Raw genomic sequence first — 26,620 nt, forward strand, 5'->3', positions numbered from 1 at the left:
TGCGAGGCGGCGGCGGCGCTGGCGGTTAACGGCAGGGCGGGGAGCAGCCGCACCAGCACCAGCACCCACACCCTCACGGCTTCACTCACTGGGACAAGTGTCCGTGCGGCGGCGGTGCGTCCCGGGCTGCGGGCTCGCCGCTGAGTCCCCTCGGTCGCCTTCGGTACGGTTTTAGACGCGCTCTCAGGGCGAGCGGGTGGAGCTGCGCCCACCTTTGACGCGCTCTACGCTTTCTTGGTTTTTTTCTTGCTGGCATATTGGCTCTGGCAATCTGCTCTTAAATCTCTGCTCTTTCAGAGTCCTGCCTTTTGTCAGCAGCTGTGTGGCCAGCAGGACCGGGGCAGTGACAGAGCCCTGTGCGCGGCACTGGTGAGGCCGCACCTCCAGCGCTGCGGCCACTTCTGGGCCCGCGATTCATTGAGGGGCTGGAGCGTGTCCAGAGAAGGGCAACGGAGCTGGGGAAGGGTCAGGAGCACAAGTCCCGTAAGGAGCGGCTGTGGGAGCTGGGGGTGTTTAGCCTGGAGAAAAGGAGGCCCTGGGGAGCCTTATCACTCTGGAACCACCTGAAAGCAGGCTGTAGCCAGGTGGGGGTCGGCCTCTTCTCCCAGGCAATAAGCGAGAGGACACGGTGTCAAACTGCACCAGGCTTTGGTGGGACAATTGGAGGAATTCCTCCACAGAAAAGGCGATTATACACTGGAATAGACTGCTGTCGTGAATGAGCGTGTTAAACTTGCTCAAACAACCACCACACCTGCCCAGCACGGTGGTGGAGTCAGTGTCCCTGGAGCTGCTTAAGGAAAGGCTGGATGTAGCACTTAGTGCCATGGTCTAGCTTACAAGGTGGTGTTTGGTCATAAATAAGTTGGACTTGATGATCTTGCAGGTCTTTTCCAACCTAATTGATTCTGTTGTTCTAGAAGCTAATTGCTTGCTATGATTGTGAAAATTCATTCTCTCTGTGGTTGGTCCCAGTTAAAGTAACGGAATAATGCAGATTCTTCCCCAGACACAGTGAGAAATGCTGCCCTATGAATTGAGCTTGAGCTAAACTTCTGTTGTGGTTTGTGAGCAGTGGAACTGGAAGCAAAATGAAGCAACAGTTTCTATTAATAATGTGTTTTGGTAGCATCTGTAATAGAGGGAGTTTTTATTAGTTATAATTCAGTCATTTAAGCCCATCCCACAAATAAAGTAGAACCTCTGTAGAGGGCAGAAGCAGGCAATTTTTGTGACTTAATGTATTGTGAGTTCTGTTTACTTCAAATTCCCCCTTAATGCCACAGTGGGGATAGTGGTCTTAATATTCCAGTTTGATTTATATTCTGCATGCAAATTCTGAAGAGAGCCATAATGTTATCTCAGAATAGGTTTTCCAGTTATTATGCTGTAATACTGGGAGATTGTTGGAGAGTTTAGTTCAAGCACGGCTTAAAGAAAAAGGCCATGAAGACATACAATTGAGAGAAAAGTAAAAGGTAGAAGTAAAGCAGTTCCTAAAGCAGTTCCCAGGGTTAATATTATAAACAATAAGGTTCTCAGACAGTCTTCCCATAACAAGCAAAGCACTCTGTCTGGGAAAAGCTGGCTCCCTGGGAGCAGATATGGAAGTTTTGGGAAACTCTCATATCACAGTGGGAACGTTGGTTCTGTTTCTAATAAACAATTGTAGGTATTGAAAACAAAAGGAGTGGTTAGAGTTTTCTCTGTTAGCCTATCGTGAGCTTGGATTTTGCAATATGCATGAAGTTCATTACCACTGTTATATAAAGTGACTGGTTGATCAATAAATCGGAGTTCGATGCATCACCAGGATGGTCGCTTCTCCCCTTCACTTCAATAGGAGCTCAGTTGCAGAGGAATGGGTGGGCTAAGAAAAGAAGCTCGGGAGCTGATGTACAGCAGAAGTGCTGTAAGCAGTGCTTGTGTATTGAAGTGAAGGGGAGAAGCGACCATCTGATTGATGCATCGAACTCCAATTTATTGATCAATCAGCCACTTTATATAACAGTGGTAATGAACTTCATGCATATTGCAAAATCCAAGCTCACGATAGGTTAACAGAGAAAACTCTAAACCCTCCTTTTGTTTTCAATACCTGTGGTTTGTTATTGAATCCAAGATTTATTTTCTCACCCTGTTATGAAAGTTCTCAAGGCCTCCATGTTATTGAAGACAGGCTTGAGAACTTAGCTGTTTACAGAAACAGGCTGTGAGAATTTGCTCCTCACAGCTGCCTTTTAAGCCATTTCTGAGCAAAATTCTCCAACACTTGTGTAGTCGTGGTAGTGAGGCCTTTTTTCCCAGTGGACTGAAATGAAAAATTTCTCAAGCTCTTTTGCTTTTGGGACTCATAGGTCTGAAATGACCAAATATAAAGAAAGACAAAACAGTAGGTTTGGAAGAAACAATAACACTTTTTATCAACAAAATGGTTGATTTAAAGGGCTGTGGCTGCTCTTATGTATTTGTGGAGTCTAACATAATTTTTTTCCTTTCTTCTTTTTTTTGGGGTTGGTGTTTGTTTTTTTTTTTTGGTCCAATGTACAGGTCTACTTGTTTATTCTGAGCCTTTGGAAAATCATTGTGGCATTTAGAAAAGAACATACCCTTAGGTCCTGGATTTTCTGATACTGCTGGAATACTGAGGGATTGTGGTTTACAGCAGTCACAATGAGGCGAAGCTCAAGTACTGCTGGAAGCAGCAGTCGACAATCTATGATGGCACTGAGAGTGCAGGACACCGGCAAGGGTCTTCAGACACCTCAGATGTAAGTCTGGCTGGTCATGTTGCTAAAAATAAGTATATAAAACTAATTCTGAAGAGATTTATCATAGTGTGTTTGAGTGTGAGTAGCAACTGAGGGGAAAAAAATAAGACAGTGAGAAGGCGGCTCCCTACAGCCAAGGGTGTTGGCACATGTGCTCCAGTTTTGCAAAAATACTTGCTTTAACCATTTTGTGTACTTGTGTCATGTTTCAAGTTGTAACACTTTGTTACCTGTTTCTGAGGAGATAGCTGGATGCATCAGTTAACCTTTCTAAGATGTTGGGGGATGAAGGTGCTTAGGAATATATGACTGTTTGTATCACTCTTGTATGAGCTTTGTATGGTCTATCCCTATGTCTATTCCTTTTAAATATTCCTTAAATATTTTAGATTTTATTTACAGTCTTGTACTATAATACAAGTACTATAGGAGCTACTTACTGTAGCTCTTGTATGAATTGGTAGAAGTAGTCACTTGAATCTTTTTCTGCTCCTCAGGAAGGACAGAAGCACCTTTGGGAAGCTGAGCATGAGCAAACCTACATCTGGAGCTTCAGAAAGAAAAGTCAGCTCTTCTGGGAACAGGTATGGATAGCTTTTGTTGTCTGCACTGTACATTAAAACAAAAATGGTCCTCTAATTTGGTGTTTTTCTTTCTTGACAGATTTTCACTATAGGGAATAATGGATCTGAGGCAAGCAGACCTTCAGGTCTGCCTTCCTCCAGTCCTTGATCACTAAACAATAATGCTGTGGAGCAGGAATTGCTTTGGGAGCTTTATTTTTTTTTTCTTTTGGGAATGATGTGCACTGCAGACCTTAGGAGTATTTCAATATATTTTCTTGTTTAAGGAAGAATGACATCTGAAGTATACTCTGCATTAGTTTCCTCTCTCTAAGATACAAACTTTCCAAAACTCTATGATCTTTCTACTTAGCTCATGACTTTCTGTGTTCTGGGTATCTTCTTGATAGTACCCCATTGTTGCAGGGGTTATTCCTTTTAAATATTCCTTAAATATTTTTAGAGTTTATTTACAGTCACCAACATTATTTTTTTTCATCTTTGGGTATTTTTCTGCTCTCTAAAAGTTTATTTATTTCAATAAAATGAAGAAAGTATTCATCTAGGATGCAGTAATCTTTGTTGTACTTATGGCATTGTGACTTCCAGGTTGATGGTTTTTCCAATGACCTTAAACAAAGAGAAAACTTCAAGTATCACTCTGTGTAACAAATGCAAAGAAAACACAAAGCTGGCAGTTGTGACTTAAACATGAAGAGAGTTCTTCTTTCTATGTATTGTCACAAGACCTGTGTTCATTGTCTGTCCCTAGAGCGAGTGGGGCTGGAGGGTCACGCAGCAGCCAGTTCGGTGTGTTTGGGACAGAAAAGATAAAGGATCCCAGGCCCCTTCATGACAAGGCATTCATCCAACAATGTATCAAAAAGCTTTGTGAGGTAACATATTCACTCGTTCTGCATGTATGTTATGAGGTGTAAAATGTGCTAGTCAAAATGGTTCTTTCCCTTGGTTTCAACTATAAATTTTATTTAGTGACTGGTATTCCGTGTGTCTTTTGCACAGTTCCTTGTTGAGAATGGTTATGCCCACAATGTTTCTGTGAAATCACTACAATCTCCATCAGTTAAGGACTTTTTAAAGATCTTCACCTTTATCTACAAATTCCTCTGCCCTTCTTATGAACTGCCTGACTCAAAATTTGAAGAGGAAATTCCCAAAGTTTTTAAAGACCTTGGGTAAGATGATTATTGTTAGTCTCCTCGGCTGAATAGATATGTTATGGCTAGAAATTTAAAAGCTAAGAATTCTGCATTGATAGTTGGGGGGAATGGATAGGTTTATTTATTCAGATGAGACTCTAAAAGTACAATGTTGTGATTGTTTTGTTTCACTTTTTGTTTCACTCTAGGTTTACTCTCTGATTTTCAGCATCTGCTATACATTTTATATATGAATTTACAGAACTATAAGCTCTGGGGATCTTGCTTTGTCATGTAAAATTTAATTGATTATTTGTATAGAACTTTGGAGGACAAGGCACGATTTTCTTTTACAGACCTTTCTGTTCATTTTGTTAGAATCTAAGAACTAAAATTTCCAGAATTTTGGACCAAGACAATTTAATTTGAGTTTAAACAAATTTAGTTTAAAATATGTTTTCCTGCAATTTTTCTCATTCTGCTTTCAAAGCAGAATGTGGGAATAACAAAATTACTGTTGAGGGGAGAAAAACACTAAGCAGCTGAGTGGTTTATTGCTGAATTTGTTCAGGGTTTGATATCATTAATGCCCCAACACTGTCTTGGAAAGAAAATCCTCTGCCTCTTGATAACTGTGAATCTTCAGTCTCATTAAAAAAAAAAAGGGAACGTATATCCATGAGGGTGTCAGAGAGCCAGGGCTCCTTAAATGTAGGTGCAAATCTTTTTTGTACACTTCTCAGCATTTTAATGAAGCTTTGTTTTAATCTATAACATTTGAAACTGCTGATATAGCTTAAAATGCTGAAAAGTATTCCACTCTGCTGCACCAAGGGTGTAATTCTGGATAAAATGACTAATTCTGACAAGTCACTTGAAGTTTTGAGAGTTCAAGGAGCATCTGGATGACACTCTTGATCATATGGTTTAGTTGTAGGCAGTTCTAGGAGGATCAGGGAGTTGGATTTGTAGATCCTTACAGGTCCCTTTCAAGCCATGTTATTCTGAGAGTTGCAAAATGAGAAACCCATGATAATTGAATAAAATCGTACTGTAAGAACTCAACTAATTTCCTTTGAAGTACAGTAGAATTGAGTTTGCTCTTCCTTCTGTGCTTTCATCTACGTAGAAAAACATGCTGCTTTGTTTTCAACATGTGCTGGTTTGTTTTCATCACTGCCTGCCACAGCTATTAAAAATGTATCTTCTTTGGCCGTACAGGTACCCCTTTGCTCTGTCAAAAAGCTCCATGTACACTGTGGGAGCACCACACACCTGGCCTCAGATTGTGGCAGCTTTGGTTTGGTTAATTGATTGTGTCAAGGTAATGTTTGTCTTAAGATAAATATTTTCACTTTCCAGGCTGGAATGTTAGTTTCAATACAGATTTAGTACATATTTTCTACAAATCTTTGTTTAACATATATGTAAACATATATGTTCTTAGCTGTCATCTGGGAGCTGACCCTTGGCCTAATGTTTTGGTAACTTTTCAAGTGAACTTTTCATGTTATATTATGATAGGGTTTTTTCTTTACATGTATGCGCTGGATAAATTAATGTATAAAAGGAGGTGGCAAAATGCTGATCTGTACATACAATAAACGTGAGAAGTTAATGAGTATAATCACTGAATGGAACGTGTATCTCCAGTGCAAATGTTGTGACATCCGCCATTCTCTCCTAAATTTGAAATCTAAGGATGGAATTTTCAATTGAAATTATTCCAATGTCCTGTGATTCTGATACAGAGTGGCAAGTTTTCAGTTTGAGTGGGGTGTTTTTTATTTAATTTTGGTTTTGTTTGGTTTGTTTGGGTTTTTTAGTAGTCCTAACAGTTGCTGCTGCCAACTCGGGACTGAGCAAAATTTGGCATCTGTGACAGAAGTTGACCACTGCTGAATTGAGCACCCAGGAAAACCCTGTCCTTTTCTGCTCAAAAGACACAAGACAATTTGGCAGTGTTGACTGTCTAGTTCATGCCTCTTTACCTGTGTGTTTAGTCAACTCAACACAGCTTCATTCCAACCTGCTTGCTGAAATGCTAATCCGGTGTTACTCTGCTTCTTTTCACGAAAACCAGCATGGAAACTAATGGATGTCTCCATATTTGCTCTCTGTTGTATGCACCTCTGCTTTTCAGCTGTACAATGCGATGAGGGAAAATGCACCGTCGTTCGATGACAGACAGAGCTGGGGAGGAGAGACAGATGATGGAATTGTACATAATAAGGTACCATAAAAAGGAAATTAGTATCAGAATTGCTTAACTGGATTTTGCCACGTGCTGTAACAACACAATTTAATTACAGTTTAGATTGCTGGGTCATGTATTTATAGATTCTGTTCCCTTTTATATTCACAATGCTTTCTAGGAGGTAGAGTAGCATTGTATAAAAAACCTGATCAGCTATTTCCTGAGCAGGTATCATGGTCAGTCTGTTGGTGTAGACTGGGTATTAAACAAAATATTCTCTTTATTTTATATTCACCTTATTCTACAAGTATATACTGTTCTCCTTTGTAGAGAAAGGGCATCCTTATGCTGTTTATTTTTTTAGTTTCCGATATATTTTCCTTTAGCCATCAAGACTTCTGAGGTTAACTGCAGTGCAGTATAATGACAGTGACTTAATTCTAAAGATAGTGACTTGTGCCAATATCTACTCAGTTGACTATGTAAAAATTGGTTGTAAAGTTTTATTTCTGAGCCACAAAATAGGGTGGCAGTATAATTCGAGCTCTTAATCCAACAGCTTGCTTTCTTTTTAATTTATCATGGATTATTAGTACTACTCAGATTTAACTCCGTGTTAAATCACAGCAGGTGTTTGGAGAGGGTTGCATTATAAGCTAAAACATTTAATTAGAAATTGCAAAACTAAAGTAAAATCATAATTTTGGACTAAGGTTACAACATGATGGTTGGCAACTAACAATGCTTTTAAACTAAATACGTTCTTCTACATTGGCACTTATGCATATATATATATATGTAGATACAAAATTCACAATACTGGTGTAATTGCTTCTGAAGCATCTGTGACTTAGTGTCTAGCAAATTCTTTTTGGGTAACCTTTCTTTAATTCTAGATAAGAGTACTTTGAGACCTGCAGATCTGAATTTTAATGGTCATATTTATAGAAAAGGTCTGTTAAACAGACCTGCAGTTTCCATAAACTAGCCTGAGAGAATCATATGCATCAAGATGAAAAAATTCTTAAATATTCTATCTACAATATTTGTTAAATATCTTTGTAAGAAATACAGGATTTCCAGACCTTTCATAGTGTGAATTATAGTTGTCTCCTTCTGCCTGAATATATAATCTGTTGACATGCTATGTTCAAAGGGCGGAAAAAAAAAACTAATTTTACAAAAGTACAATCGAAGCATTAAGGATATTTTTGATGTCTGTTTAATTCCACTGATTGAGTAGCTTTAGACTATCCAGATATTTTACAGGTCTTGGAATTGTTGAAATGAAAGATTTTTAAATTGTTTTCAGCTTTTCATGGACTACTGTGTGAAGTGCTATGATCTTTTCATGAAAGGGAGAGATACCTTTGAAGAGGTGGATGCTGAAGTGCAGTCAAAATTAAGTAAGTTTTTAAATTCTAAGAATTCAATTGTGTTACTGGTTTCTTTTCTCCTAGCATCAGTTTGTTCAGTTTATGAGTGAAAGTGATCTAAGGGAGTCTGAAACACCTAAGTATGTTTCAGTTACTTCAACTTAATGCTCTCTTTTTGATGTGTATTTTGAGCAGTACAGATGGATAGGTCATGATCTGCTATCAGCTGTAGCTGTGTCACCTGATTTTTTTAATGTCTTTGTCACAGAAAAGCAGTATACAGTTCTTCAGATGTGAACTCCATCTGTGCAGATGGCTCTTGTTTCTGTCTGGAAAAGCTAACAATTAAAAAAAAGAAAAATATTTTCAGAGCATGCCCAGCTGACAAGAAAGTTCAGCTTTTGAAAGATCTGAAAGCACTCTGCAAGAGTTCCAAACTCTATTGTGAGGGTTCTGTATGTGATTCAGCATGCACCTGTGTTTGTCTTCAGGCAGGTAGAAAATTATTAGGTTTTTTTGACTCACTCATTTCACCACCTGCAGAAATACAAACACAATGTGAGAAAAGGAAGAAAAACATTTCTTACTTTCTTTGCTCTCCTATGAAAAGCCAGACTAAGGGCCCTTTGTTTGCAAACTGGAGCCATCAGTTGGAGAGGAAACAAGATACCACACTGTTACTGGATATTGGGAAAAAATCATCATCCCATTTTTTGGCAAAGCCAAATCAAGTTAGGGAAAAGATGCCTCAAGAAGCAAGGAAGTATATGGATAAGAAAGAGGTTGTTAAGCAAGTTTGATTTGTTCTAGCTTCACAAGGTAGTCCTGACTTGTATACTCTCCTGTGGTGTGGGCTGTATGAGAGTTTGGAAACCCTTACCTCTTGGGAGTGACTTTGACACGAGAACTCTTTCTGACATGAGGACTGAGAAACCCATTTCTCTTCTTGTTTTTTCTGGGGTTTTTGCCTGCTTACATTTTAATGAAAGGTTTTTCTGGTAAGTTTCTTGGTTGTTTTTAGTTATTTTTTAGTGTAAAATAATTGTCCAGATAATGGGTATTTACTGTGCTGAAGCTCAAGTTCAGATACTCCAAATAGGTGGTGATATTGAGATAAATTTGTAACTCCACTCTCTCTTCTGCTCTCTCACAGAGGATTTATTTAATATAGATCCATTCCAGATAGAAAGTTTAGAAGCTGAGAACAAAAGACTTCAAGAAGAGATTGCAAGACTAGAAAAAGAAAAGGAAAGTGAGCCGGTTAGTAAATTGTGTCTGTTTTTATGGTGGAGTTGAATTTTATAATATCGACCATTTCTGAATGAAGATACTTATGATACATAACAAATGGAAAAATTTCAGTGCTTTGAGATTTTAATTAGGCCAGAGTTTTACAGACTCTATACTATTAGAGAACAAGGGTTTTTTCTGTGGAGTCTTCAGTAACTATTTCTTTGATAATGTGCAGGTATTTACAGGTAATAAGGTCTTCTATTGACTGAAATATCAATAAAATACTTGAACCAAATTTTTTAATATAAATTTCAACATTATTTTTTTCAAGTGTGCTGGTATTCAAATATGAGGCATGGGATTCAGTGATAACAAATATATTTTATGGAAAATACTTTGCTTGAAAAGCTGGATTCTGCTTTTAATACATCCTGAGTTTAAAAATGAGTTAGTGGCTGTGCAGGTGGCCAATTGAAATTCCTGCCAACTGTGCAAAATGTGCTCAGTTTATTCCTGGCTTTCCATGCCCCTGTTTCATCTGCCCTCCATATACTATTAGAGTTAAGTTGTGGACTATCTGTAGTAAGAATTGTCTAAAGCACTGTCTGATGCAAATGAGAGACATAATGCTGAAATGCAAGAACCTTTTCAGCCTTCTTTGCTGTTATTTTTAAGGTGTCCTGACTGGACTTAGCTGTCACAGGGATAAAAAATGATTAAAGTTCTTTAGTTCTATATTTGTGCTATTGATATTGATCAATTACTCTACTGTCTTATCTGGAAAGTGAAGTCATTATTTTATATTTATCTAAGAGTGGTTGTTCTTTTCACCCATTTCCTAGGATCGTAGAGTAACGCTACGAAATGTGAAATCGTCTCTTGAAGCAGACGTCCAGAAATACCAGGCTTATTTGGCTAATATGAAATCTCATATATCCATCCTTGATCAAAAGCTGGAAAGTCTTAATGATGAAGTTGAGACAGCAGGTAAGGAGGACTTGATCACAGTCAGGACAGTGAAGCTAGAAATAGTCTTCAAATAATTGTAGTTCTTAGCTTGAGAGCAGAGCAAGGTACTTGGAGTAGCATGATGCTACAGATAAACTTTCCAGAATGGATTGCTAATAAAACTTTTTTTTTGTCTAATAGCACTCTGTGCACTAGTAATGAAGTGGAGTAATGAAATGGTAATGTTATGTAATAACTGTGTCATTTACTCATACAATACAGAGGTGAGGTTTATGTATACAGGCTGGTATTTTATGTCCATTTCACAAATGTTTGATGTACTTAGGCGCAGAAGTAGAAGCCATGAAGCAGGAGAATGCCCGGCTCCGGCACATCTTAGATAACCAGAAGTACTCGGCTGCGGACATTGAGAGAATAAATCACGAGAGAAATGAGCTGCAGCAAACCATTAACAAGCTGAATAAGGAGCTGCAAGCAGAACGAGATCAGATGTGGAATGAAGAGATAAAATATGCTAGGAATAGAGACGCGGTATGTGAAAACCCCACAACGCTCAGAGGTGGCTGCCAGTTCTCATCATGCAAGCTTAAAATTGGAGTCTTGATAATTCCTTTCCTAAATAATCGAACACCACCATACGTGTATCTAACCAGGCAAAACTGACAAGAATGGCCTCTGTTTACAGTATCTCTGAAAAATGTTGCACTCTTTTCCCTTTTTCTGTTTTGCACTTAATGGAAATGTACTTTTTTCCTGCATCGTAAGAGATGCGTCTAGAATATGAAGCATGGTAAGCTGTCACTGCTGTAGCATTAAGAGCTTTGATAACATTAGCATGCCATTGCTTTGATAACACAAGAAATTACAGGCTAATGTTAATATTTCAGAGCAAGGAAGTAAGGCAAAACTAGAGAATTTGAATCAACGGCTTTGCATGCATTTAGGGCCTGATTAGTTCTTTGTGTAGCAGTTGTAACATATTTCAAGGGCCAAGTTCAATCCCTTCAAACAGAGTGAAAAGATATAGTCCTGTAAGTGATGGGATTTAAAAGCTTCTGCTTTGCCAATTGGAGAACTAAAGAAAAAATTTCAAATATGTTTGGTAGGGTGACCCTTTATCAACTTAAATCCTCAGGTGCAAGTATGAAGCATATAAAACTGGAAAAAAAAACCCTGGGTTCTTTAATGTTTGCATTTATTAGCACTCATTAATTAGAAATGAAAGCATTTAATAAGCTTTGTTTAAAGGCATGCTCAAGTTAGTTTGTTGTTAGGATGTGTGGCTGTGTAGCGTTTCCTGACAAAACTAATGAGAGAAGGCATATTGACCTTATAACTGATCATTTGTTTAGTATTATTTTCTAGCACATTTTTAGTTCCCAATCAGCTAATTCTCAAAAACTTGAGGCAGGAAAAATTATGGCAGATGAATATGGAAAACCACAGGTGAAACCATTCAGTGTTCTCAGCCATAGACACTAAGAAACCTCAGTGTGCAAACTCTGAAAGAATCATAAAACAGTACCTAATGCAGCAAACTGCTGTACTGGCATTGCATACAGCTCTTGAATACTGTGGCGTAGCAAGGAATTATGGCTATAGAGAGCAACTCAGGAACTTGTTTAAAGTACTATATGAATACTTCTTGCACAGCTTTTCACTTGTATCTCTTCCATGATTTGTGCCCTTTTCTCCTCTGAGCAGATTGAAATGCAGCTGGCAGAGTATCATAAACTGGCTCGAAAGCTGAAATTAATTCCAGTAAGTGCTGAGAATTCCAAAGGCCACGACTTTACCATTCAGTTTAATCCTGATTCAGGACCAAATTGCCTAGTCAAATACAGAACTCAGATCAAGGTAAGTAGAATCAACACTGAAGGCTTTAGATACCACTCACAAAAAAAATGTGTTTCTTTGGGAATGCTGGGAAGGTCTCTCAATCTCACAATGAAATGTCATTGAAAAGCTTGTGTGATGAGTCATCATAATGACATTGTAGTATATGAAAGAGATTTGGTGTTGGAGAATACAGTAGCCTATAAAAAATAAAAGGGAAAGATGTACTGGGGTGCATCTTGGTTCAAATTAGCAAATTGCATTTGTTCGATCTTCTTGTATACATATTACAGGCTCCCCTCATGGAGATCATCAATGAGACTGAGGAAGAAATCAGTAAAGCCACTCAACGGAAAATTACTCTGGAAGACACTTTGGAACAGGTGAGTTAGTTAATGAAGATTAACACTAAGATACCAACCCTAAAACCTTATCTGCCTCTTTCATTCAACTTTTTGCACGGTTAAAGTGTGATGGGTTGGTTTCTTGAATTACTTGGGGTTTTTCTGAGGACAAGTAGAGGGGGAGAAGCTGTGAGAAAACTGCTTTTATTGTAATGGAACCTAAAAGTTTTTCTAAGAACTGAGGTCTTTGTTGGTTGAAATATCGTGTATTCCCTGAATTAAAGTTTAAGTAGCTCACATATACTTGACCATAACCATTGGAAGTATTTGTTTCTAATAAGTTGTTCATTCCAGTTGATTGTGTGGCTTACCGTCACCGACAAATTGTCATCAGGAAGATTTTTAGTACTATTGGGTTTGGGACAGATAGAAAGAAGGAGAATTTTATTTCCTCGGTCTTCTACCTGCGCGTGGTGTTATGTGGTATGGAATGTCCTCTTGGCCAGCTGGCCTCGCTGTGCACCTTCCCAGTCTCTTGCCTGTCCCTACCCTACTCAGTGAGGGGCCTGGGGAAGCACAGAAAGCCTTGGAATGCTGTGCTAGCACTATTCAGCAGTAACCAAAACTTTGGTGTGTTACCAAGACTGTTTTAGCCCCTTCTCCAAAACAAAGCATAACATAGGTTGCTATGAAGAAAGATAATGCCATCCCAGCCTAGCCTAGTTTAACTGTTTAACCTGTTTAACCAGGTATGGTTTGTGATGGCATGGATTTATATGTTGGAATTCTTTTTGAACCATACTTCCTTGGTTATGTTTTCATCCTAGGTGAATGTAATGCTAGAGGACAAGAAACGCAGTGTGAAAATGCTGACAGCAGAAGCTGAAGAGCTGGATGATCTTTACCAGCAGAAGCTTAAGGTAGAACTTCTTACACCTTGATGACAACTTATCCTTAATGACACCCTTATCCTCAATTTTTGTATTTATCGGTAAATTTTTGGGTTGCATTTTTGTTTGGGCTTCTGCCTTTGCCTTCTTCCTTCCCTCTTAGAGGATTTTTTCATTCTTTTCAGAAAAGTGATTTGACTGCCACCTTAACTGAATCAATTTTCACTTTCTTGTTAAGAGAATCTGGCATCATACTGTAGCAGATCCTGTAAATCATAAATTCCTGCATCCACTAATCAAAGCAGCAACAATCATCTGACCTCAGGATGTCTCTGGGCATGTGCTTGAAGGAAATTTTAGGATTAACAGAACCTGTCGTGTCTAATCGATTTGTATATAATAAATACATTTACAGTTTTTAGTAAACATGTTTAATCAGCTTCTGTAAAAACTAAGGAAAACATTGACCAAAAGCATGTTAAATTGTTTTAATGATCTCAGACTGTTACTTCCTTTAGCTTCCTTTGCCAGCACAGGAGCAGTCCCTATTCTTTTCCCCACTTGCAGTTCAGCAACAAAACATAACCCTCTCTGTTAACAACTGAGTGGCTATTTTGGTACCTCCCTACTTCTCTGACAACACTGCTTTAGTGGGGCCGTGGTGCTCTGCAGAATAATGTTCTTTGAACTACGCCAGTGTTTACCATATATGCTCCTGTAAATCCAAACTCCTGTGCTATAGCCAGGAAACAGGGCTATTTCACTGCTGATACCTGCTGAGGCAGGTGTATATATAGGTATATAAAGGCAATTAATTTAGTTTATATTTTTCAAAACCACATGACATTTAGCTTTTGATCTGTGCTCTTGCATATACTTTTCTCTAAAGTTAAGCTCATAAAATACACGCTTGCCCCCAGACGCTTAGTCATTTAATTCCTCTTCTAATATTTAAAATGCTGTTTGTAAGTCTTAAGTATTAAAATTATTTTTGAAGGATGATGTTTCGGTAATCTACCAAAATTGCATGTTGAGTTGACGTCAGAATTTTGTTTGGTTTTGTGGACTGTATAGCATGAACAGTGTCATTCTCCTAGAAGAGATGATTATTTGGAATTATACTCTCTTTCAGACAAAAAAACAAGAACTATTTTCTTACTCAAACGTGGTTGTATTTTTTAACCTAGAAACAGTTGTTCATAATGTGCCATTTCTAAGCTATTTAGACTATCTAAACAACACTTTTTGAGCTTTAACTCTGAAGGGAAAGTAGCTGCAACACAGGCCTTTAAATGTGGTTAAAGGAATAAAGAGATGGTTAGGCTTATTCTGGGATGGGGATGATACAGAAAACAGCTGAAACTTTAGGTTTGGGAGGGATATCCTTGGGGCTTTTTTCAGTTCTGAACTTGGAACTATTTGCGTGAATTTTGAATTCAAGTATTAGGATATAATCAGGTAATAGAAAAAAAGATCCAAATTATACCTGAGAGAGGCCATTTTTTTTCCTTCTCCTTCCTTATGACAACAGGAGATAGAAGAAGAAGAGAAGAAATGTGCAAATGAACTGGAATCGTTAAAGAAGCATAAACAGTTACTTGAGAGCGGTGTCTATGATGGGCTCAGTGAAGCTACAAATGAATTGCATGATATCCAAAGAGAGTAAGGCTCCTAACTTCCATGTCTGCCTTGTTTCTTTTGGTTTTTAAGGATAAAGATATTTTCTTGAATGGAACATAAAGTTGTTTCAGCAGGTATCCATCTCAGTGTGTTCATTTCACAAGTTAACAACTGAAAGATGTTTCTCCTCAACAGTATTTTGCTAAAATATTTGTCTGCTGTATCAGAACTCCTGTTTTCCGCGTAAGGGTTTTTCTTTAAGTTGAGCATTAATATATTGTAACTTGGTTCAAATTAATACTAATGGAAAAAAAAGTATGGCTAAACGTGATGATAAATCAGACTTGAAGTGATTGTTTTAAATGTCAGGAATTCTCTAATTATGGACACCACCATCTGAGTATCTTTACCTTTTAGATATCAACTCGTTGTGCAAACAACAACAGAAGAGAAGAGAAAAATTGATGCTAACTTGAGTCGTCTTGTAGAAACAGTTACTACTCATATACAATCTATAGTGGTAAGCTAAAATTTGGTATTCAGAATTGAATCTCTCTAGAGACATTTTGCAGTTAAACACTTAGAAATTAGAGCTTACTCTTTCTAAGGAAGTATCAGTTATTTAGCTGTTACTAAGTCTGTGGATTCTAGTTACATTTTCTGACAAAACCTTTGGTGTAAATAATCAGAATTGATTGTTCAGTTTCAGCAGTAACATCCTGTCAGGTTAAACCTGCTTCTGAGAGATGTCTTTCAGGAAAGTGTTTAACTGAAATCAGTTAACCTGTGCAATGACTGCTTAAAATGCTTTAGCAGAATCAGTGAAATACAGACATGACAGAGCTAATAAAGCTTTCTGTACCTCTTTTCTAGAAATACCTTGATGAACAGAACGCAATAATATGCAGAGACGATGAAGAATTCATGCCTGAAGATCTATTGTCAAACTTGACCGGCATCCTAGACAGTTATAAAAAGAAGGCTGACAGTGTCTAATCACTAGAAAGATGAAGATAAAAATGTTGCATTTCTGAAGCTCTAGTATGGGGCTTTCTAAAGGGGTGGGTACTTACCTGTGTTTAGCACTGAAACTGATTTTAAGTGCAAGAAAGTAATTCTTTGTTTTGTTGACACAAATACATTTAAGAATTAAACAATATATTTGCATTTTCTTAAATGCTTTGCTCAGACTTTGTACTTTCAATAGCATATCTATGTGTTTAGGGCATCACAGACAGTTCGCATCCTTCCCCAAGCCTTATTTTACTAGCAAGACTAAATGTAAATGTCTGTCTGCTGCTTGTTCAGTTACCTATGAAACTGCACAGAGACACCTCTTACATGAGTAAAAAATCAAAACCTCTTTTGAAAAGATTAGTCCTTGTATAGTAGTCTTGTAATAATCTAGAAAAAGAAACACAGTAGTTTGAAAACCAAGCTTTGTCTTTAGCTGCTCATACTCCCAAATGAAACTTCTTGAATATATATACCAGAGAAAGCTCTAAATAGGACATCATATGAATTCTGGCTGTATATCTAATCACTTGTAGGTTTGGTGCATGTTAGGGACATCAAAATGGTCTAAAATATCTGTATTCTTCTTGTTAGGCCAGTTGGACAGATTTTGATGTTTCCTCAGGACAGTAACAGTAAAATTAGTGTATGGGCACCTCTGGTCCAAATACTTTAAAGAAAGTGGATCAATGCTATGTGGAAGTAGTATGTTTTTATCTATTCTGTGTATAATTTTGTGTTAAAAATAAATAAATAAAACCCAGCATTCATATTTTGGAATTGTTTATGATGGTATTTCCTATTAAAAGCATTGAAGTATTTGAGTGTTGTTTTTATAGGTCAAACATTCAAATATACAAAGATAAAAACAATTTTGCAGTTGTTTAAAGGCAATTAGCAGCTGATAAATAAAGAAAGCTGCTCCTTAATTCTACAATATTTGAATGTAGCACGGATCCCTAGGATATATAACAAAACCTGAGTTAGACCATCTAAACACAGACTGAATTGTCTAATTCTAGGCTATTTTTGCAGAATGAGTTTAAAACTCAGTTGTCCTTAACATAATGTGTGAATCTTCTGGCGCTGGTAAGAGTATTTTGTTTCAGATATGATAATGATGACATTATTTAAGCTTCTAATTTTCTGTTCCTTTTTTATACTCCAGAATTCTAATTTAACAGCTAGAAAAGTCTTCTGATAGCTGGGAAGTATTTATGCTTTCTTTTGTTCTCCTCTTTTCTCTTATCTTTACAGACTTACTTTTTGTTTTCTGTAACAAATTTGGATCCAGGTTTTGTAAAATACTGTAGGGCTGTGTGTTGTAATCCAACAGATCAACATCAGGCAATGTTTACTAGGTACTATGTCTTCACAATTTAAAAATGGAGGGAATTTTTTAATCCTCGTTCAACATGTTTTCTCTGTGATATTGAAAGGCAGGCAAGTTGGTTTTGATTTGTGTTCTGGAATATGGCTTCTAAATTTAGGCAGTAGGCACTAGAACATAATTACTGTTCTTGGTTTTGGTTTTGTTTCTTTATTGGAATATAAAGTCTTAATGAGAAAGTACCACAGCACCTGTACATTTCAGTAGTATGAGTCATTTGTAAATGTTGGCTCTTGTATGGATCCAGTTGCCTCATTTAGTGCTAGCGTACCTTTTGTACAGTTTAATGTGACAATTTTTGTATTCTTACACTCAATAAAATTTCTTATGCCTGTTTCTATAAAAGACTGATCCTTACTGCAAGTGTAGAAATATGACATAAAATCCCAATCATCTGACTTTCCTTGAGGAACTAGATAATCATTTTAGCAGCAGATACTAATTCCCTGCCTCTCCTTGCTATTGAAACTGCATTGTGTAGGGGAAAAATAAAATGCACAAACATCTTCATGTAAGTTTTAGAGGAATAAAAATTGCTTTAACCTTTTAAAAAATAGATGGCTTTTTAAAAATTCTTAGGAGCATAGGGCCAAGCTGCTTTGACAGTGATTCATGTAGTATGCTTTTAGCATTAATCTCATGAACCAACCTTTTGCTATCTTCATATTACATAAGTATTTCCTTTACGTGACCACTCTTGCATCTGCTTTATTATTATTATTTAGCTATAAAAAATAACAGTTGATGTTGTAGAAGCATGCTGGAATGCTTTCTCTGGCATATGTTGTTTTTTTCATTTTTTGTTGTCAGAAACTCATCACCAACAAGAACATGGTAGTTCTTTTTTTGGAGTATTTCTTGAGGGTGTCATGTAGATTCATTCAGGTTGGAAAGAGCTTCTAATTTCATTGAGTCCCGCTGTTAATCTAACAGTGCCCAGTCCACCACTCAACCAGTCTCTGAGTGCCACATCCTCATGACTTATAAATGCCTCCAGGGCTGGTGATTCAACCATTTCCTGGAGCAGCCTGTTCCAATGCTTGACAACTCCTGCTGTGAAGAAATTTTCCTAATAGCCAATTGAAACCTCCTCTGCTGCAACCTGTGCCTGCTCAGGCTTTGGCTTTGCAGTGTTTTATATGAGGCTTCTGCAATGCTCTTCATTGATTTTGCCAACATAAAGCATGGCATGCCTATGCAAGCCTTTAGTTCTGAGCTGAGTAACAATTTGTGCTCTGTGGCTCTGTAATACTTCCAATAGTTTGCCTGCTCTGGCCTTTTATGGGAGCTCTCATCCCTGCTCCAACTTATGTGGTAGAATTAAAAAAACAGCTATATTTTTTTATGTTCTTTTTTGAAAGAGTAAGGAAGAAGAAAAAGTCAATAGCTGAAGACATTCCCTTTTCATTAACATGAGCAATTCCCTCAGTGCAATGCTCTAGTAAAAAAGGAAAACTCTGGTCTCATGCTAAATGACTGTAAAGCAACGGAAATTTTGTTAACAAGGGTATTGCCTATTCATTGCTAATTACATGTTATATGGTATACAAGTATTTTGAGCACTGCAAACAACCTCTGAAGAGACTATATATATAATCTTTCCAGTCTTCTTCAGGGTGCTCTTGTTTGCTTAATACTGGAAACCTTAATGTGTCCTTCAGAGCCAGATAACCTTCCTCTTTTGGCAATAGTACAGAACAGGGAATTTACCTGTTTTTTCAATATTTCAATATTTTTCAATATTTCAATCTTACTGTCTACAGATTTTTGGCTGTGAAAACATTCTGGTATGATGAAATCATGTATCATTGAGTCTTTTTTGCTTGCAAAGCACTCCATCATACAGGGCTATTGAATCTTCATCAGGATTTTACATTTTAGGTTCTTGTTGGAAGTTTTGATGGTATTCATCCCTTTTTTAGAAATGGAAGAAGCACAGAAGACACAAAGGCCTCAGTGTCCCCCACTGGATGAGGGACTATCAATGTCTTAGCCAATATCATATCTAAAGGATGCGCACTGACATCTTCAGCATTTTTAGCCCTCTATCAGGAGATTCACAGAGTCCTATCACTCAGCCTGAGGAAACTCCTGATTTTGCAGGCTTTTTTTTCTTTTTTTTTTTTGGTAGGACTTGATCTGTTTACAGGATTTTTCTAGACATGACAGATGTCAGCTCTATTGTCCACTGCCGCCCACTGGAGAGTGGAGCTTTTGTGAACTCTGGTTCATAAAGGTCTACCAGTCCCAGTATTTGCCTGAGGTAGACAGTATCACTTGTCTGTCTACAGGGTGATTGGCTGCACTGTCCCTCCATTACAGAAGTTCTTACCAACAGCTTCACGATAACAAGGAGCCTTTGTGATGTGTGGTCTGTATGTTGTTTTCTCTACCACCTCATGCATGAGACCACAGTTTCAACTGGCAGTGACCTGATAAGCATTTTAGTCTCAAGAACCCTTTGCACAAGGCAAAGATTTAAAAGGACATCTCTTACTCTAACTTCACCTCTAAAGAAACATTTATTGGTCTGGCAAGACTCCAAAGCAAAAGGAAAGGTGATGGAATGTGTATAAGTATTTTGAATCAAGCAAGATGTATGTAATTTTATTTCACTTTTCCTCCAAAGATTCAGAATAGTGCATGCCTTTGTATTGGTAGATGTTATGTGGTTCTGAGAACACTGAACACTAGCACAGTCATGCATGACAACTGGTATGCCCAGCTGAAAGGCATTCACTATTCTGCCTGGTAAAGAGCTCCTGGAGTTACTAGTTCTAATTATCTGGAAGGTCTTGATTAGCAATGGAAATTACATTACATTTGAAATGCAGAGTGGACACCAAATAATGGGGTCTGCTTGACTACTGCTGGGTAGCGACTTACCATCTTCTTCCCCCTCCCAAAGGTTAAGCCATCACTCATAACAAAGTCATAAGGAAAGCTGCAGAGTTGAGTCACACAAGACAAGAAAGCAGTCACAGGTTGCATGGTTCAGGCAAGTTTAGGTATTTTAAGAGAAAATCACTCCCTTGAAAGATATAGATTTGAAAAGGTATAAACAAGAAATCAAGGAATGACAATTCAGCATTAATGAGGATCTCTTCCAGCAATTGCTGGATGGTTTGATTCTGCAGAAGCTACTCCTCAGGTCTTTTATTATGGATTCTGAGAACACAAATACTTAGCCTAGAAGCTCCTTAAATACCATCTGTCTTTTGTGTGTGCTTGTATTCGGTTTGCATGTTTTGGTAGCAGCGGGACTACAGGGGTGGCTTCTGTGAGAAGCTGCTGGAGGATTCCTTCATCTCCAGCAGAGCCAATGTCCAAGGCAGCTCCGAGATGGATGTGCTGCTGGCCAAGGCTGGGCCAATCAGAAATGCTGGCAACACCTCTGTGATAAAATATTTAAAAAGAAAAAATTAAAGGTTATTATACAGCAGAAATTGTAGCCAGAGAAGAGCAGAGTGAGAATATGGGAGAGGAACACCCTGTTAACACCAAGGTCAGTGGAAAAGGAAGGGAAGGAGGTGCTCCAAGTCTGAGATTCCTCTGCAGCCCATGGTGAGAACCATGCTGAAGCAGGCTGTCTTCCTGCAGCCCACGAAGGTCCACGGGGATGCTGAGATCCACCTGCAGCCCATGGGAGAGACCAACACCAGAACAGGTGGATGCCCAAGACTTGGCTGTGAACCCATGGGAAGCCCATGCTGGAATAGGTTCCTGCCAGGGACCTGTGCAGAGAAGAGCCCACACTGGAGCAGGTTTCATATGACTAGTGACCCTGTGGGGGGCCCACACTTGAGTAGGCTGTGCCTGAAGGATTGCACACTGTGAAAAGATGACCTACATTCCAGCAGTTTGCAGAAAACTGTTTCCTGTGGAAGTGACCCCACACTGGAGCAGGAGAAGGACTGATCAGCATCAGGAATAACGTGTGATGAACTGACTGTAAACCCCCATTCCCTGTCTCCTTGTGCCACTGAGGGGGGGAGGCAGAGCTGGGAAGGAGAGAAGTGTGGGGGGAAGGTGTTTTTAAGGTTTATTTTACTTTTCATTTTACTTCTTACTTGCTTGGGTTCAGTTAGTAATAAATTTGATTAACATCCCCAGTTGGAGTCTGTTTTGCCCGTGGCTGTATTTGGTGAGTGATCTCTCCCTGGCCTTATCCCAGCCCATGAATTCATTGCATTTTCTCCCCCCTGCCCAGCTGCAGACGGGAGTGAGACACTGGCTTTGGTGAGTGCCTGGCATCCAGCCAGCATCAACCTACCACAGTGCTACAACAAAAACTGTGCTTATACATGCTTGAAGAATTTCTGCACGGCAAAACACACCCATAGTGACAAAGACAGGGCAATGGTTACTGTGTGATCATCCCAAAATCCAGAGTATGAGGTAATGTCATGCAGAGACATGTGACAACTAAGCAGTCAACTGGAGTTGCCCGGGCTTTCTTAGAGTCCATGGTGCCACTGCTACTGGAGCTTGTGATAAAATCACTCCTTGAACATTCAGGAGAAAGCAGCCAGGGGAAGGGAAAGGGTTAAAAAGAAGAGTGTAAAAGACCGTTAAAAGCAAGGTAATTGGAAGAGAAAAAGGAGGAAGCAGCCTTCAAAAAAATGCTCAGCTACAAAACACCTGGAAGATACTCGGCTAAGACCACAGAACAGCAATAGCAATTTGAATGGAAAAGCACAGGGTCTTACATATGAGGCAGGATCTTCTCTGTGACAACGTATTTATCAAGTTTTCCTATTTCTTACACATTTTATGGGAGAGAATTATGTCTTTGATCCCAGTCTTTTAAGAGTGTGATTGGAGGGATTTCTTCAGACATGATCTTAAAGATCGTTGCATTCACAGCATCAACAGTGTTTTATTAGAACAGTAATGCTTGAAGACATAAATCTTATACTGCAACAGCCTTTTCACAAATTAAAAATTGTTTTCTCCCAATACATGTTCTCATGTATTTGTTCAAGAATCATTCATGTTTCTTTGTCTAGAGAGGAAGAAATTTTTTAAGGTTTGATACATCCTTATTAATTTTCCATGAGAAAGTTGACTCTGGAACTCACAAGGTGCAGAGGATTGCCATCCAACTTATTTCATGACCACTGAATATGTGGCTGCATTCATTTGCCCTTGTCAGAGGTGAATGACAAGAGCTTCTTGCTGAGAGCAGCTTCTTGCTGAGCTTTTCAGAGAAGTTCCCTGCTATTGCCATGGTTTCCCTCAAACAGTTACATGACAATCCTAGGAGAGCTGACAGTTTAAATCCTACAAGTATCCATCTAGTGCGTTGTCCTCCTTCCAAATATGTCTTTGGAAAATAGTGCAAAACACTACAATGATCAGATATGGAATAACTTGTTTTCCAACTTAAACTCTTCCTACTCAGTAATATTTGGATATTTTATTCTAAGGCCAAACTATATGATTTGAATATCTACCGGGAATAATTTAATTCTTAATTTTTCTAGTCCTTTATCTCTTTTCTATTCATAGGAAGAAGAAATTGTTTTAAACTTCACTAAATTATGCATTCTCATTACATATTTCATAGCTCAATCCAATGTTTCATGAAGAGTAGATCTTCCTGTCAGTTCTGCATGTTTCTTAATATAACTCCATGTTCCTTCTTTCTTTGTGAGATATACTAGAAGGTCCTGATTATCTTTCCTATTTTTATACTTTTAACCATAAAACTTTCTTAGTTTTATAATCCTATTCCTCTTAGGCATGCTCTCCACAACTATTTATGGCCCATCTGTAGTCATCAGAGCCTTTATTTCTACTGGATTTTAACAAGCACGTCACTTCGTATTTTTCTTACTGAAGTACACAATGAACAGTGAGAATCTACATGAGTTTTACTCACAAAGAGCAGCTGACAGACTTAATTTGGACAGCAGGAGGTTGAACTAATGGTTTGTTGTCCCTCCCCCTTCTTCACCATCTCTCAGTTGCCTTCAATTTTAAAAATTTAATTTAATCTTTTATCACATCAGTCAGGTATTTCAGAACCATGGACTGTGTTTACAGTCCTCTCAACTTCACTAAGTAGATTGTGTTTCACAAATTTTGTCACTTTATTTGCTCACTAATTTTTGTCAAGTTACTGAGAAGCAAATAAAAAAAATTAGTAGATAGCACTTCAGTAACCCACTTCTCTATATCTATCTTCGTTTTCATGTTATGATGATAATTAATTGTTTAATTCCATGATTTGGTCTCTGTCTCTCAGATGGTTCGGTTTTCTGAATAGTGATGCTATTGTTTCACACCTCAGTGACTCAAATAATGATGTTCTTTTGTTTCACACCTCAGGGGTTCTCACTAAGGTATTTTTTCTAACAGGTCAGGTCAAAGGTCCATAGAGTTCTAAATCCAAGATGCCACCTCTTCTTACATGTAAAACCTTTGTTACCTGTGACAATATATTTATCAAGTTTTCCTATTTCTTACACATTTTACAGGAGAGAATTACATATTCGATCCCAATCTTGTAAGAGTGTGATTGGAGGGATTTCTTCAGACATGATCTTAAAAATCATTGCATTCATAGCATCAACAGTGTTTTATTAGAGCAGTAATAGAGTTCTAAATCCAAGATGCCACCTCTTCTTACATGTAAAACCTTTGTTACCTTAAGGAGGAACAGCATTTTTTGTTGGATCATTTGGAATTGGTAGCATTGCACCTACAAGGCATATGTAGGCAGTAGCATCCAGTATCACTCAATAGACTGTGCCACTGCAACAAGCTACTAGAGAGGCTGTGCACTTTCTTCTAGTGAAAAAACCTGCATTTTTCATTATGTGCATACAAAATATTTACTGTCTAAAAATGTCTAGTCCTGAAACTTAGTTAATATTTGCCCTCAATAAAAATAAAGAAATCAGGCATTCAATTTATTCCTTGAACAAAAAAAAAAAAAATTAAATACACGCAGGATATAACAATAAATACATCTTTGCACACATACACAAAAAAAAAAAAAACCACTTTCCTGTAAAATCAAAACTTTGCAACTGCAGGCACTCTTTAAACCAGCCTGGAGATAGGCTGAAAGGTGAGGAACTTATTTTCATGTAAATTAAGTGCCTGCATTTCAGGTAGAAACATCCCTTCCTCCTTGCAACATTATTTTTGAAACTAGATTAAATAGTTCATCAAGTTTTTTTTCTCAAAGCACTAGGCATTCCAAAATGGAAGTGCTGTCTCAAGTACACTGTAAAACTAAATTTCGTTTGATGAATTCATAAAGTAACAAGGTTTGACACACTCTTCCAAATTTTATCAAGCCATCATTTAGAGGGGTTCAGAGTCACAGCCTATATAAAAACTCTCAAGAGACCCTCCCTCTCCTAACTGCTCAGCACAAATGCTCTTCATTCTCACAAAACTCCACACTGCTCAGTTCCACTATGCAATTTGCTTTCTTGTAGTGTAACTGGGCCCAGAGAATGGTGGAGTTACGTCCAGATGATGGCCAGTCACAAGCAGTGCTCTGCGGGGCTCGGCTCTGGGGCCTGTCCTGTTCAGTATCTTCACTGACAAACCGGGTGATCATGTGAACCCTCAGTCACTTTGCACCAAGGTATGCAGAACTGTTGATCTGCTGGAGGGCAAGAAGACTCTGCAGAGAGATCTGAACAGGCTGGATCGATGGGCTCAGGTCAATGGTCTGAGGTTCAACAAGGCCCAGTGCTGGATCCTGCCCTTGTGTCACAACAACCCAGGCAGTGCTAGAGGCTTGGGGACGAGTCACTGGAAAGCTGCCCAGTGGAAAAGGACCTGGGGGTGCTGGTTGGCAGCAGCCGAACATGAGCCAGGGTGTGCCCAGGTGGCCAAGAAGGCCAATGGCATCCTGGCCTGGATCAGCAACAGTGTGGCCAGCAGGACAGTCTACCCTGCACTGGGCACTGGTGAGGCCACACCTCAAATCCTGTGCTCTGTTTGGTCCCCTCACTACACAAGGACATTGAGGGGCTGGAGTGTGTCCAGAGAAGGGCAATGGAGCTGGTGAAGGATCTGACACACAAGTCTTATGAGAAAAAGCTGAGGGTGCTGGGGTTGTTTAGCCTGGAAAAAAGGAGGCTCAGGGGAGGCCTTATCTCTCTCTACAACCACCTGAAGGGAGGCTGTAGCCATGTGGTGCTAAGTCTCTTCTCCCAAAACACAAATGGCAGGACAAGAGGATATAGATTCAAGCTATGCCAGGGGAGGTTAAGGTTGGACATCAGAAGACCTTAGAAATGTTCAAAAGGCAAGATTTTTTGTTACTCATTTGTCACCTCTACTGATTTACAAACCTCCCCTACATGTCATCACAATCCTTTCCTCAAAACCAAGACTCCTTGGAACAGAAGCAGCTACACTTTTGTGAGGGTTGGATGAGTGGACAGTGAGGTAGATTGAAAACTAGGTGACTGGCAGATCCCAGAAGGTCATGATCAGTGGCACAAGGTATATTTGGAGGCCTGTCATTAGCGTTGTCCCCCAAAACTCAATACTGGGTCCAGTACTGTTTAATTTGTCCATCAATGACTTGGATGAAGGGACAGAGGCCTCCTCAGCAAATTAACTGGTAACACAAAGCTAGGAGGAGTGGCTGATACCCCAGAGGGCTGTGCCATCCTTCAGAAGGACCTCAACACGGTGGAGAAATGGACAAAGAACCTTCTGAAGTTTAACCAAGGTACACACAGGTTCTGGCATGGGAAGAATAACACCCTGTTCCAGCACAAACTGGGGGTCGACCTGCTGCCAAGCAGCTCTGCAAAGAAGGACCTGGTGGTCCTGGTGGACAACAAGCTGTCCATGAGCCAGCAGTCCCCTTGTGGCCAAGAAAGGGATCCTGGGATACACTAGGAAGAGAGCATCACTAACAGCTCAAGGAAGGTGATCCTACTCCTCTATTCAACCCCAATGGGGCCACAATTGGTGTTCCATGTCCAGTTCTGGGCTCCTCAGTAGAATACATGGATCTCCTGCAGTGAATATAGCGGAAGGCAACAAAGACAATTGAGGGACTGGAGCACTTCTCTTACAAGGACAGATTTGGGCCTGTTCAGCCTCAGGAAGAGACAAGTAAGAGACAACCCCACCAATGTGTGCACATATCGAAAGGGTGGTGCCAAGAGGATGGAGCCAGGCTCTCCTCGGTGGTTCTAAGCAGTAGGGCAAGAGGCAACTGGCAGAAACTGATGCACAGGAAGCTTCACCTGAACACGAGGAAGAGCTTTACT

General features: G+C 39.0%; 2 protein-coding genes across 2 annotated transcripts in view; one reads left to right on the forward strand and one right to left on the reverse strand.

Moving 5' to 3' along the window:
• The window catches only part of METTL4 (methyltransferase 4, N6-adenosine), a 19,537-nt gene extending 19,425 nt beyond the window's left edge, over positions 1-112 (reverse strand). Inside the window, exon 1 of the mRNA XM_054285254.1 lies at positions 90-112. The gene's annotated coding sequence lies outside the window, so the exon portion shown is untranslated. The remainder of the gene's footprint in view (positions 1-89) is intronic.
• Positions 44-15,955, forward strand: NDC80 (NDC80 kinetochore complex component). Its single transcript, XM_054285252.1, has 17 exons — positions 44-114; positions 2,551-2,771; positions 3,269-3,355; positions 4,107-4,230; positions 4,358-4,530; positions 5,716-5,818; positions 6,638-6,727; positions 8,004-8,097; positions 9,221-9,327; positions 10,143-10,287; positions 10,595-10,800; positions 11,974-12,126; positions 12,399-12,488; positions 13,277-13,369; positions 14,871-15,001; positions 15,377-15,479; positions 15,833-15,955. The coding sequence occupies exons 2-17, from the start codon at positions 2,674-2,676 to the stop codon at positions 15,953-15,955; spliced, it is 1,920 nt and encodes a 639-aa protein (XP_054141227.1). The 5' UTR covers positions 44-114; positions 2,551-2,673.
• The last annotated feature ends 10,665 nt before the right edge of the window (positions 15,956-26,620 follow it).

This window comes from Melozone crissalis, unplaced genomic scaffold (assembly GCF_028551555.1).
Source record: "Melozone crissalis strain CALT ecotype California unplaced genomic scaffold, PUWL_Pcris_2 ptg000042l_1, whole genome shotgun sequence".
In the NCBI taxonomy this organism is placed as follows: domain Eukaryota; kingdom Metazoa; phylum Chordata; class Aves; order Passeriformes; family Passerellidae; genus Melozone; species Melozone crissalis.

Coding starts and splice junctions, on each gene's coding strand:
- NDC80 (XM_054285252.1), top strand. CDS start 2,674: ATGAGGCGAAGCTCAAGTACTGCTGGAAGCAGCAGTCGACAATCTATG. Junction 6,728..8,003: donor ATGGAATTGTACATAATAAG/GTACCATAAAAA, acceptor AATTGTTTTCAG/CTTTTCATGGACTACTGTGT. Junction 15,002..15,376: donor TTGCATGATATCCAAAGAGA/GTAAGGCTCCTA, acceptor TTTACCTTTTAG/ATATCAACTCGTTGTGCAAA.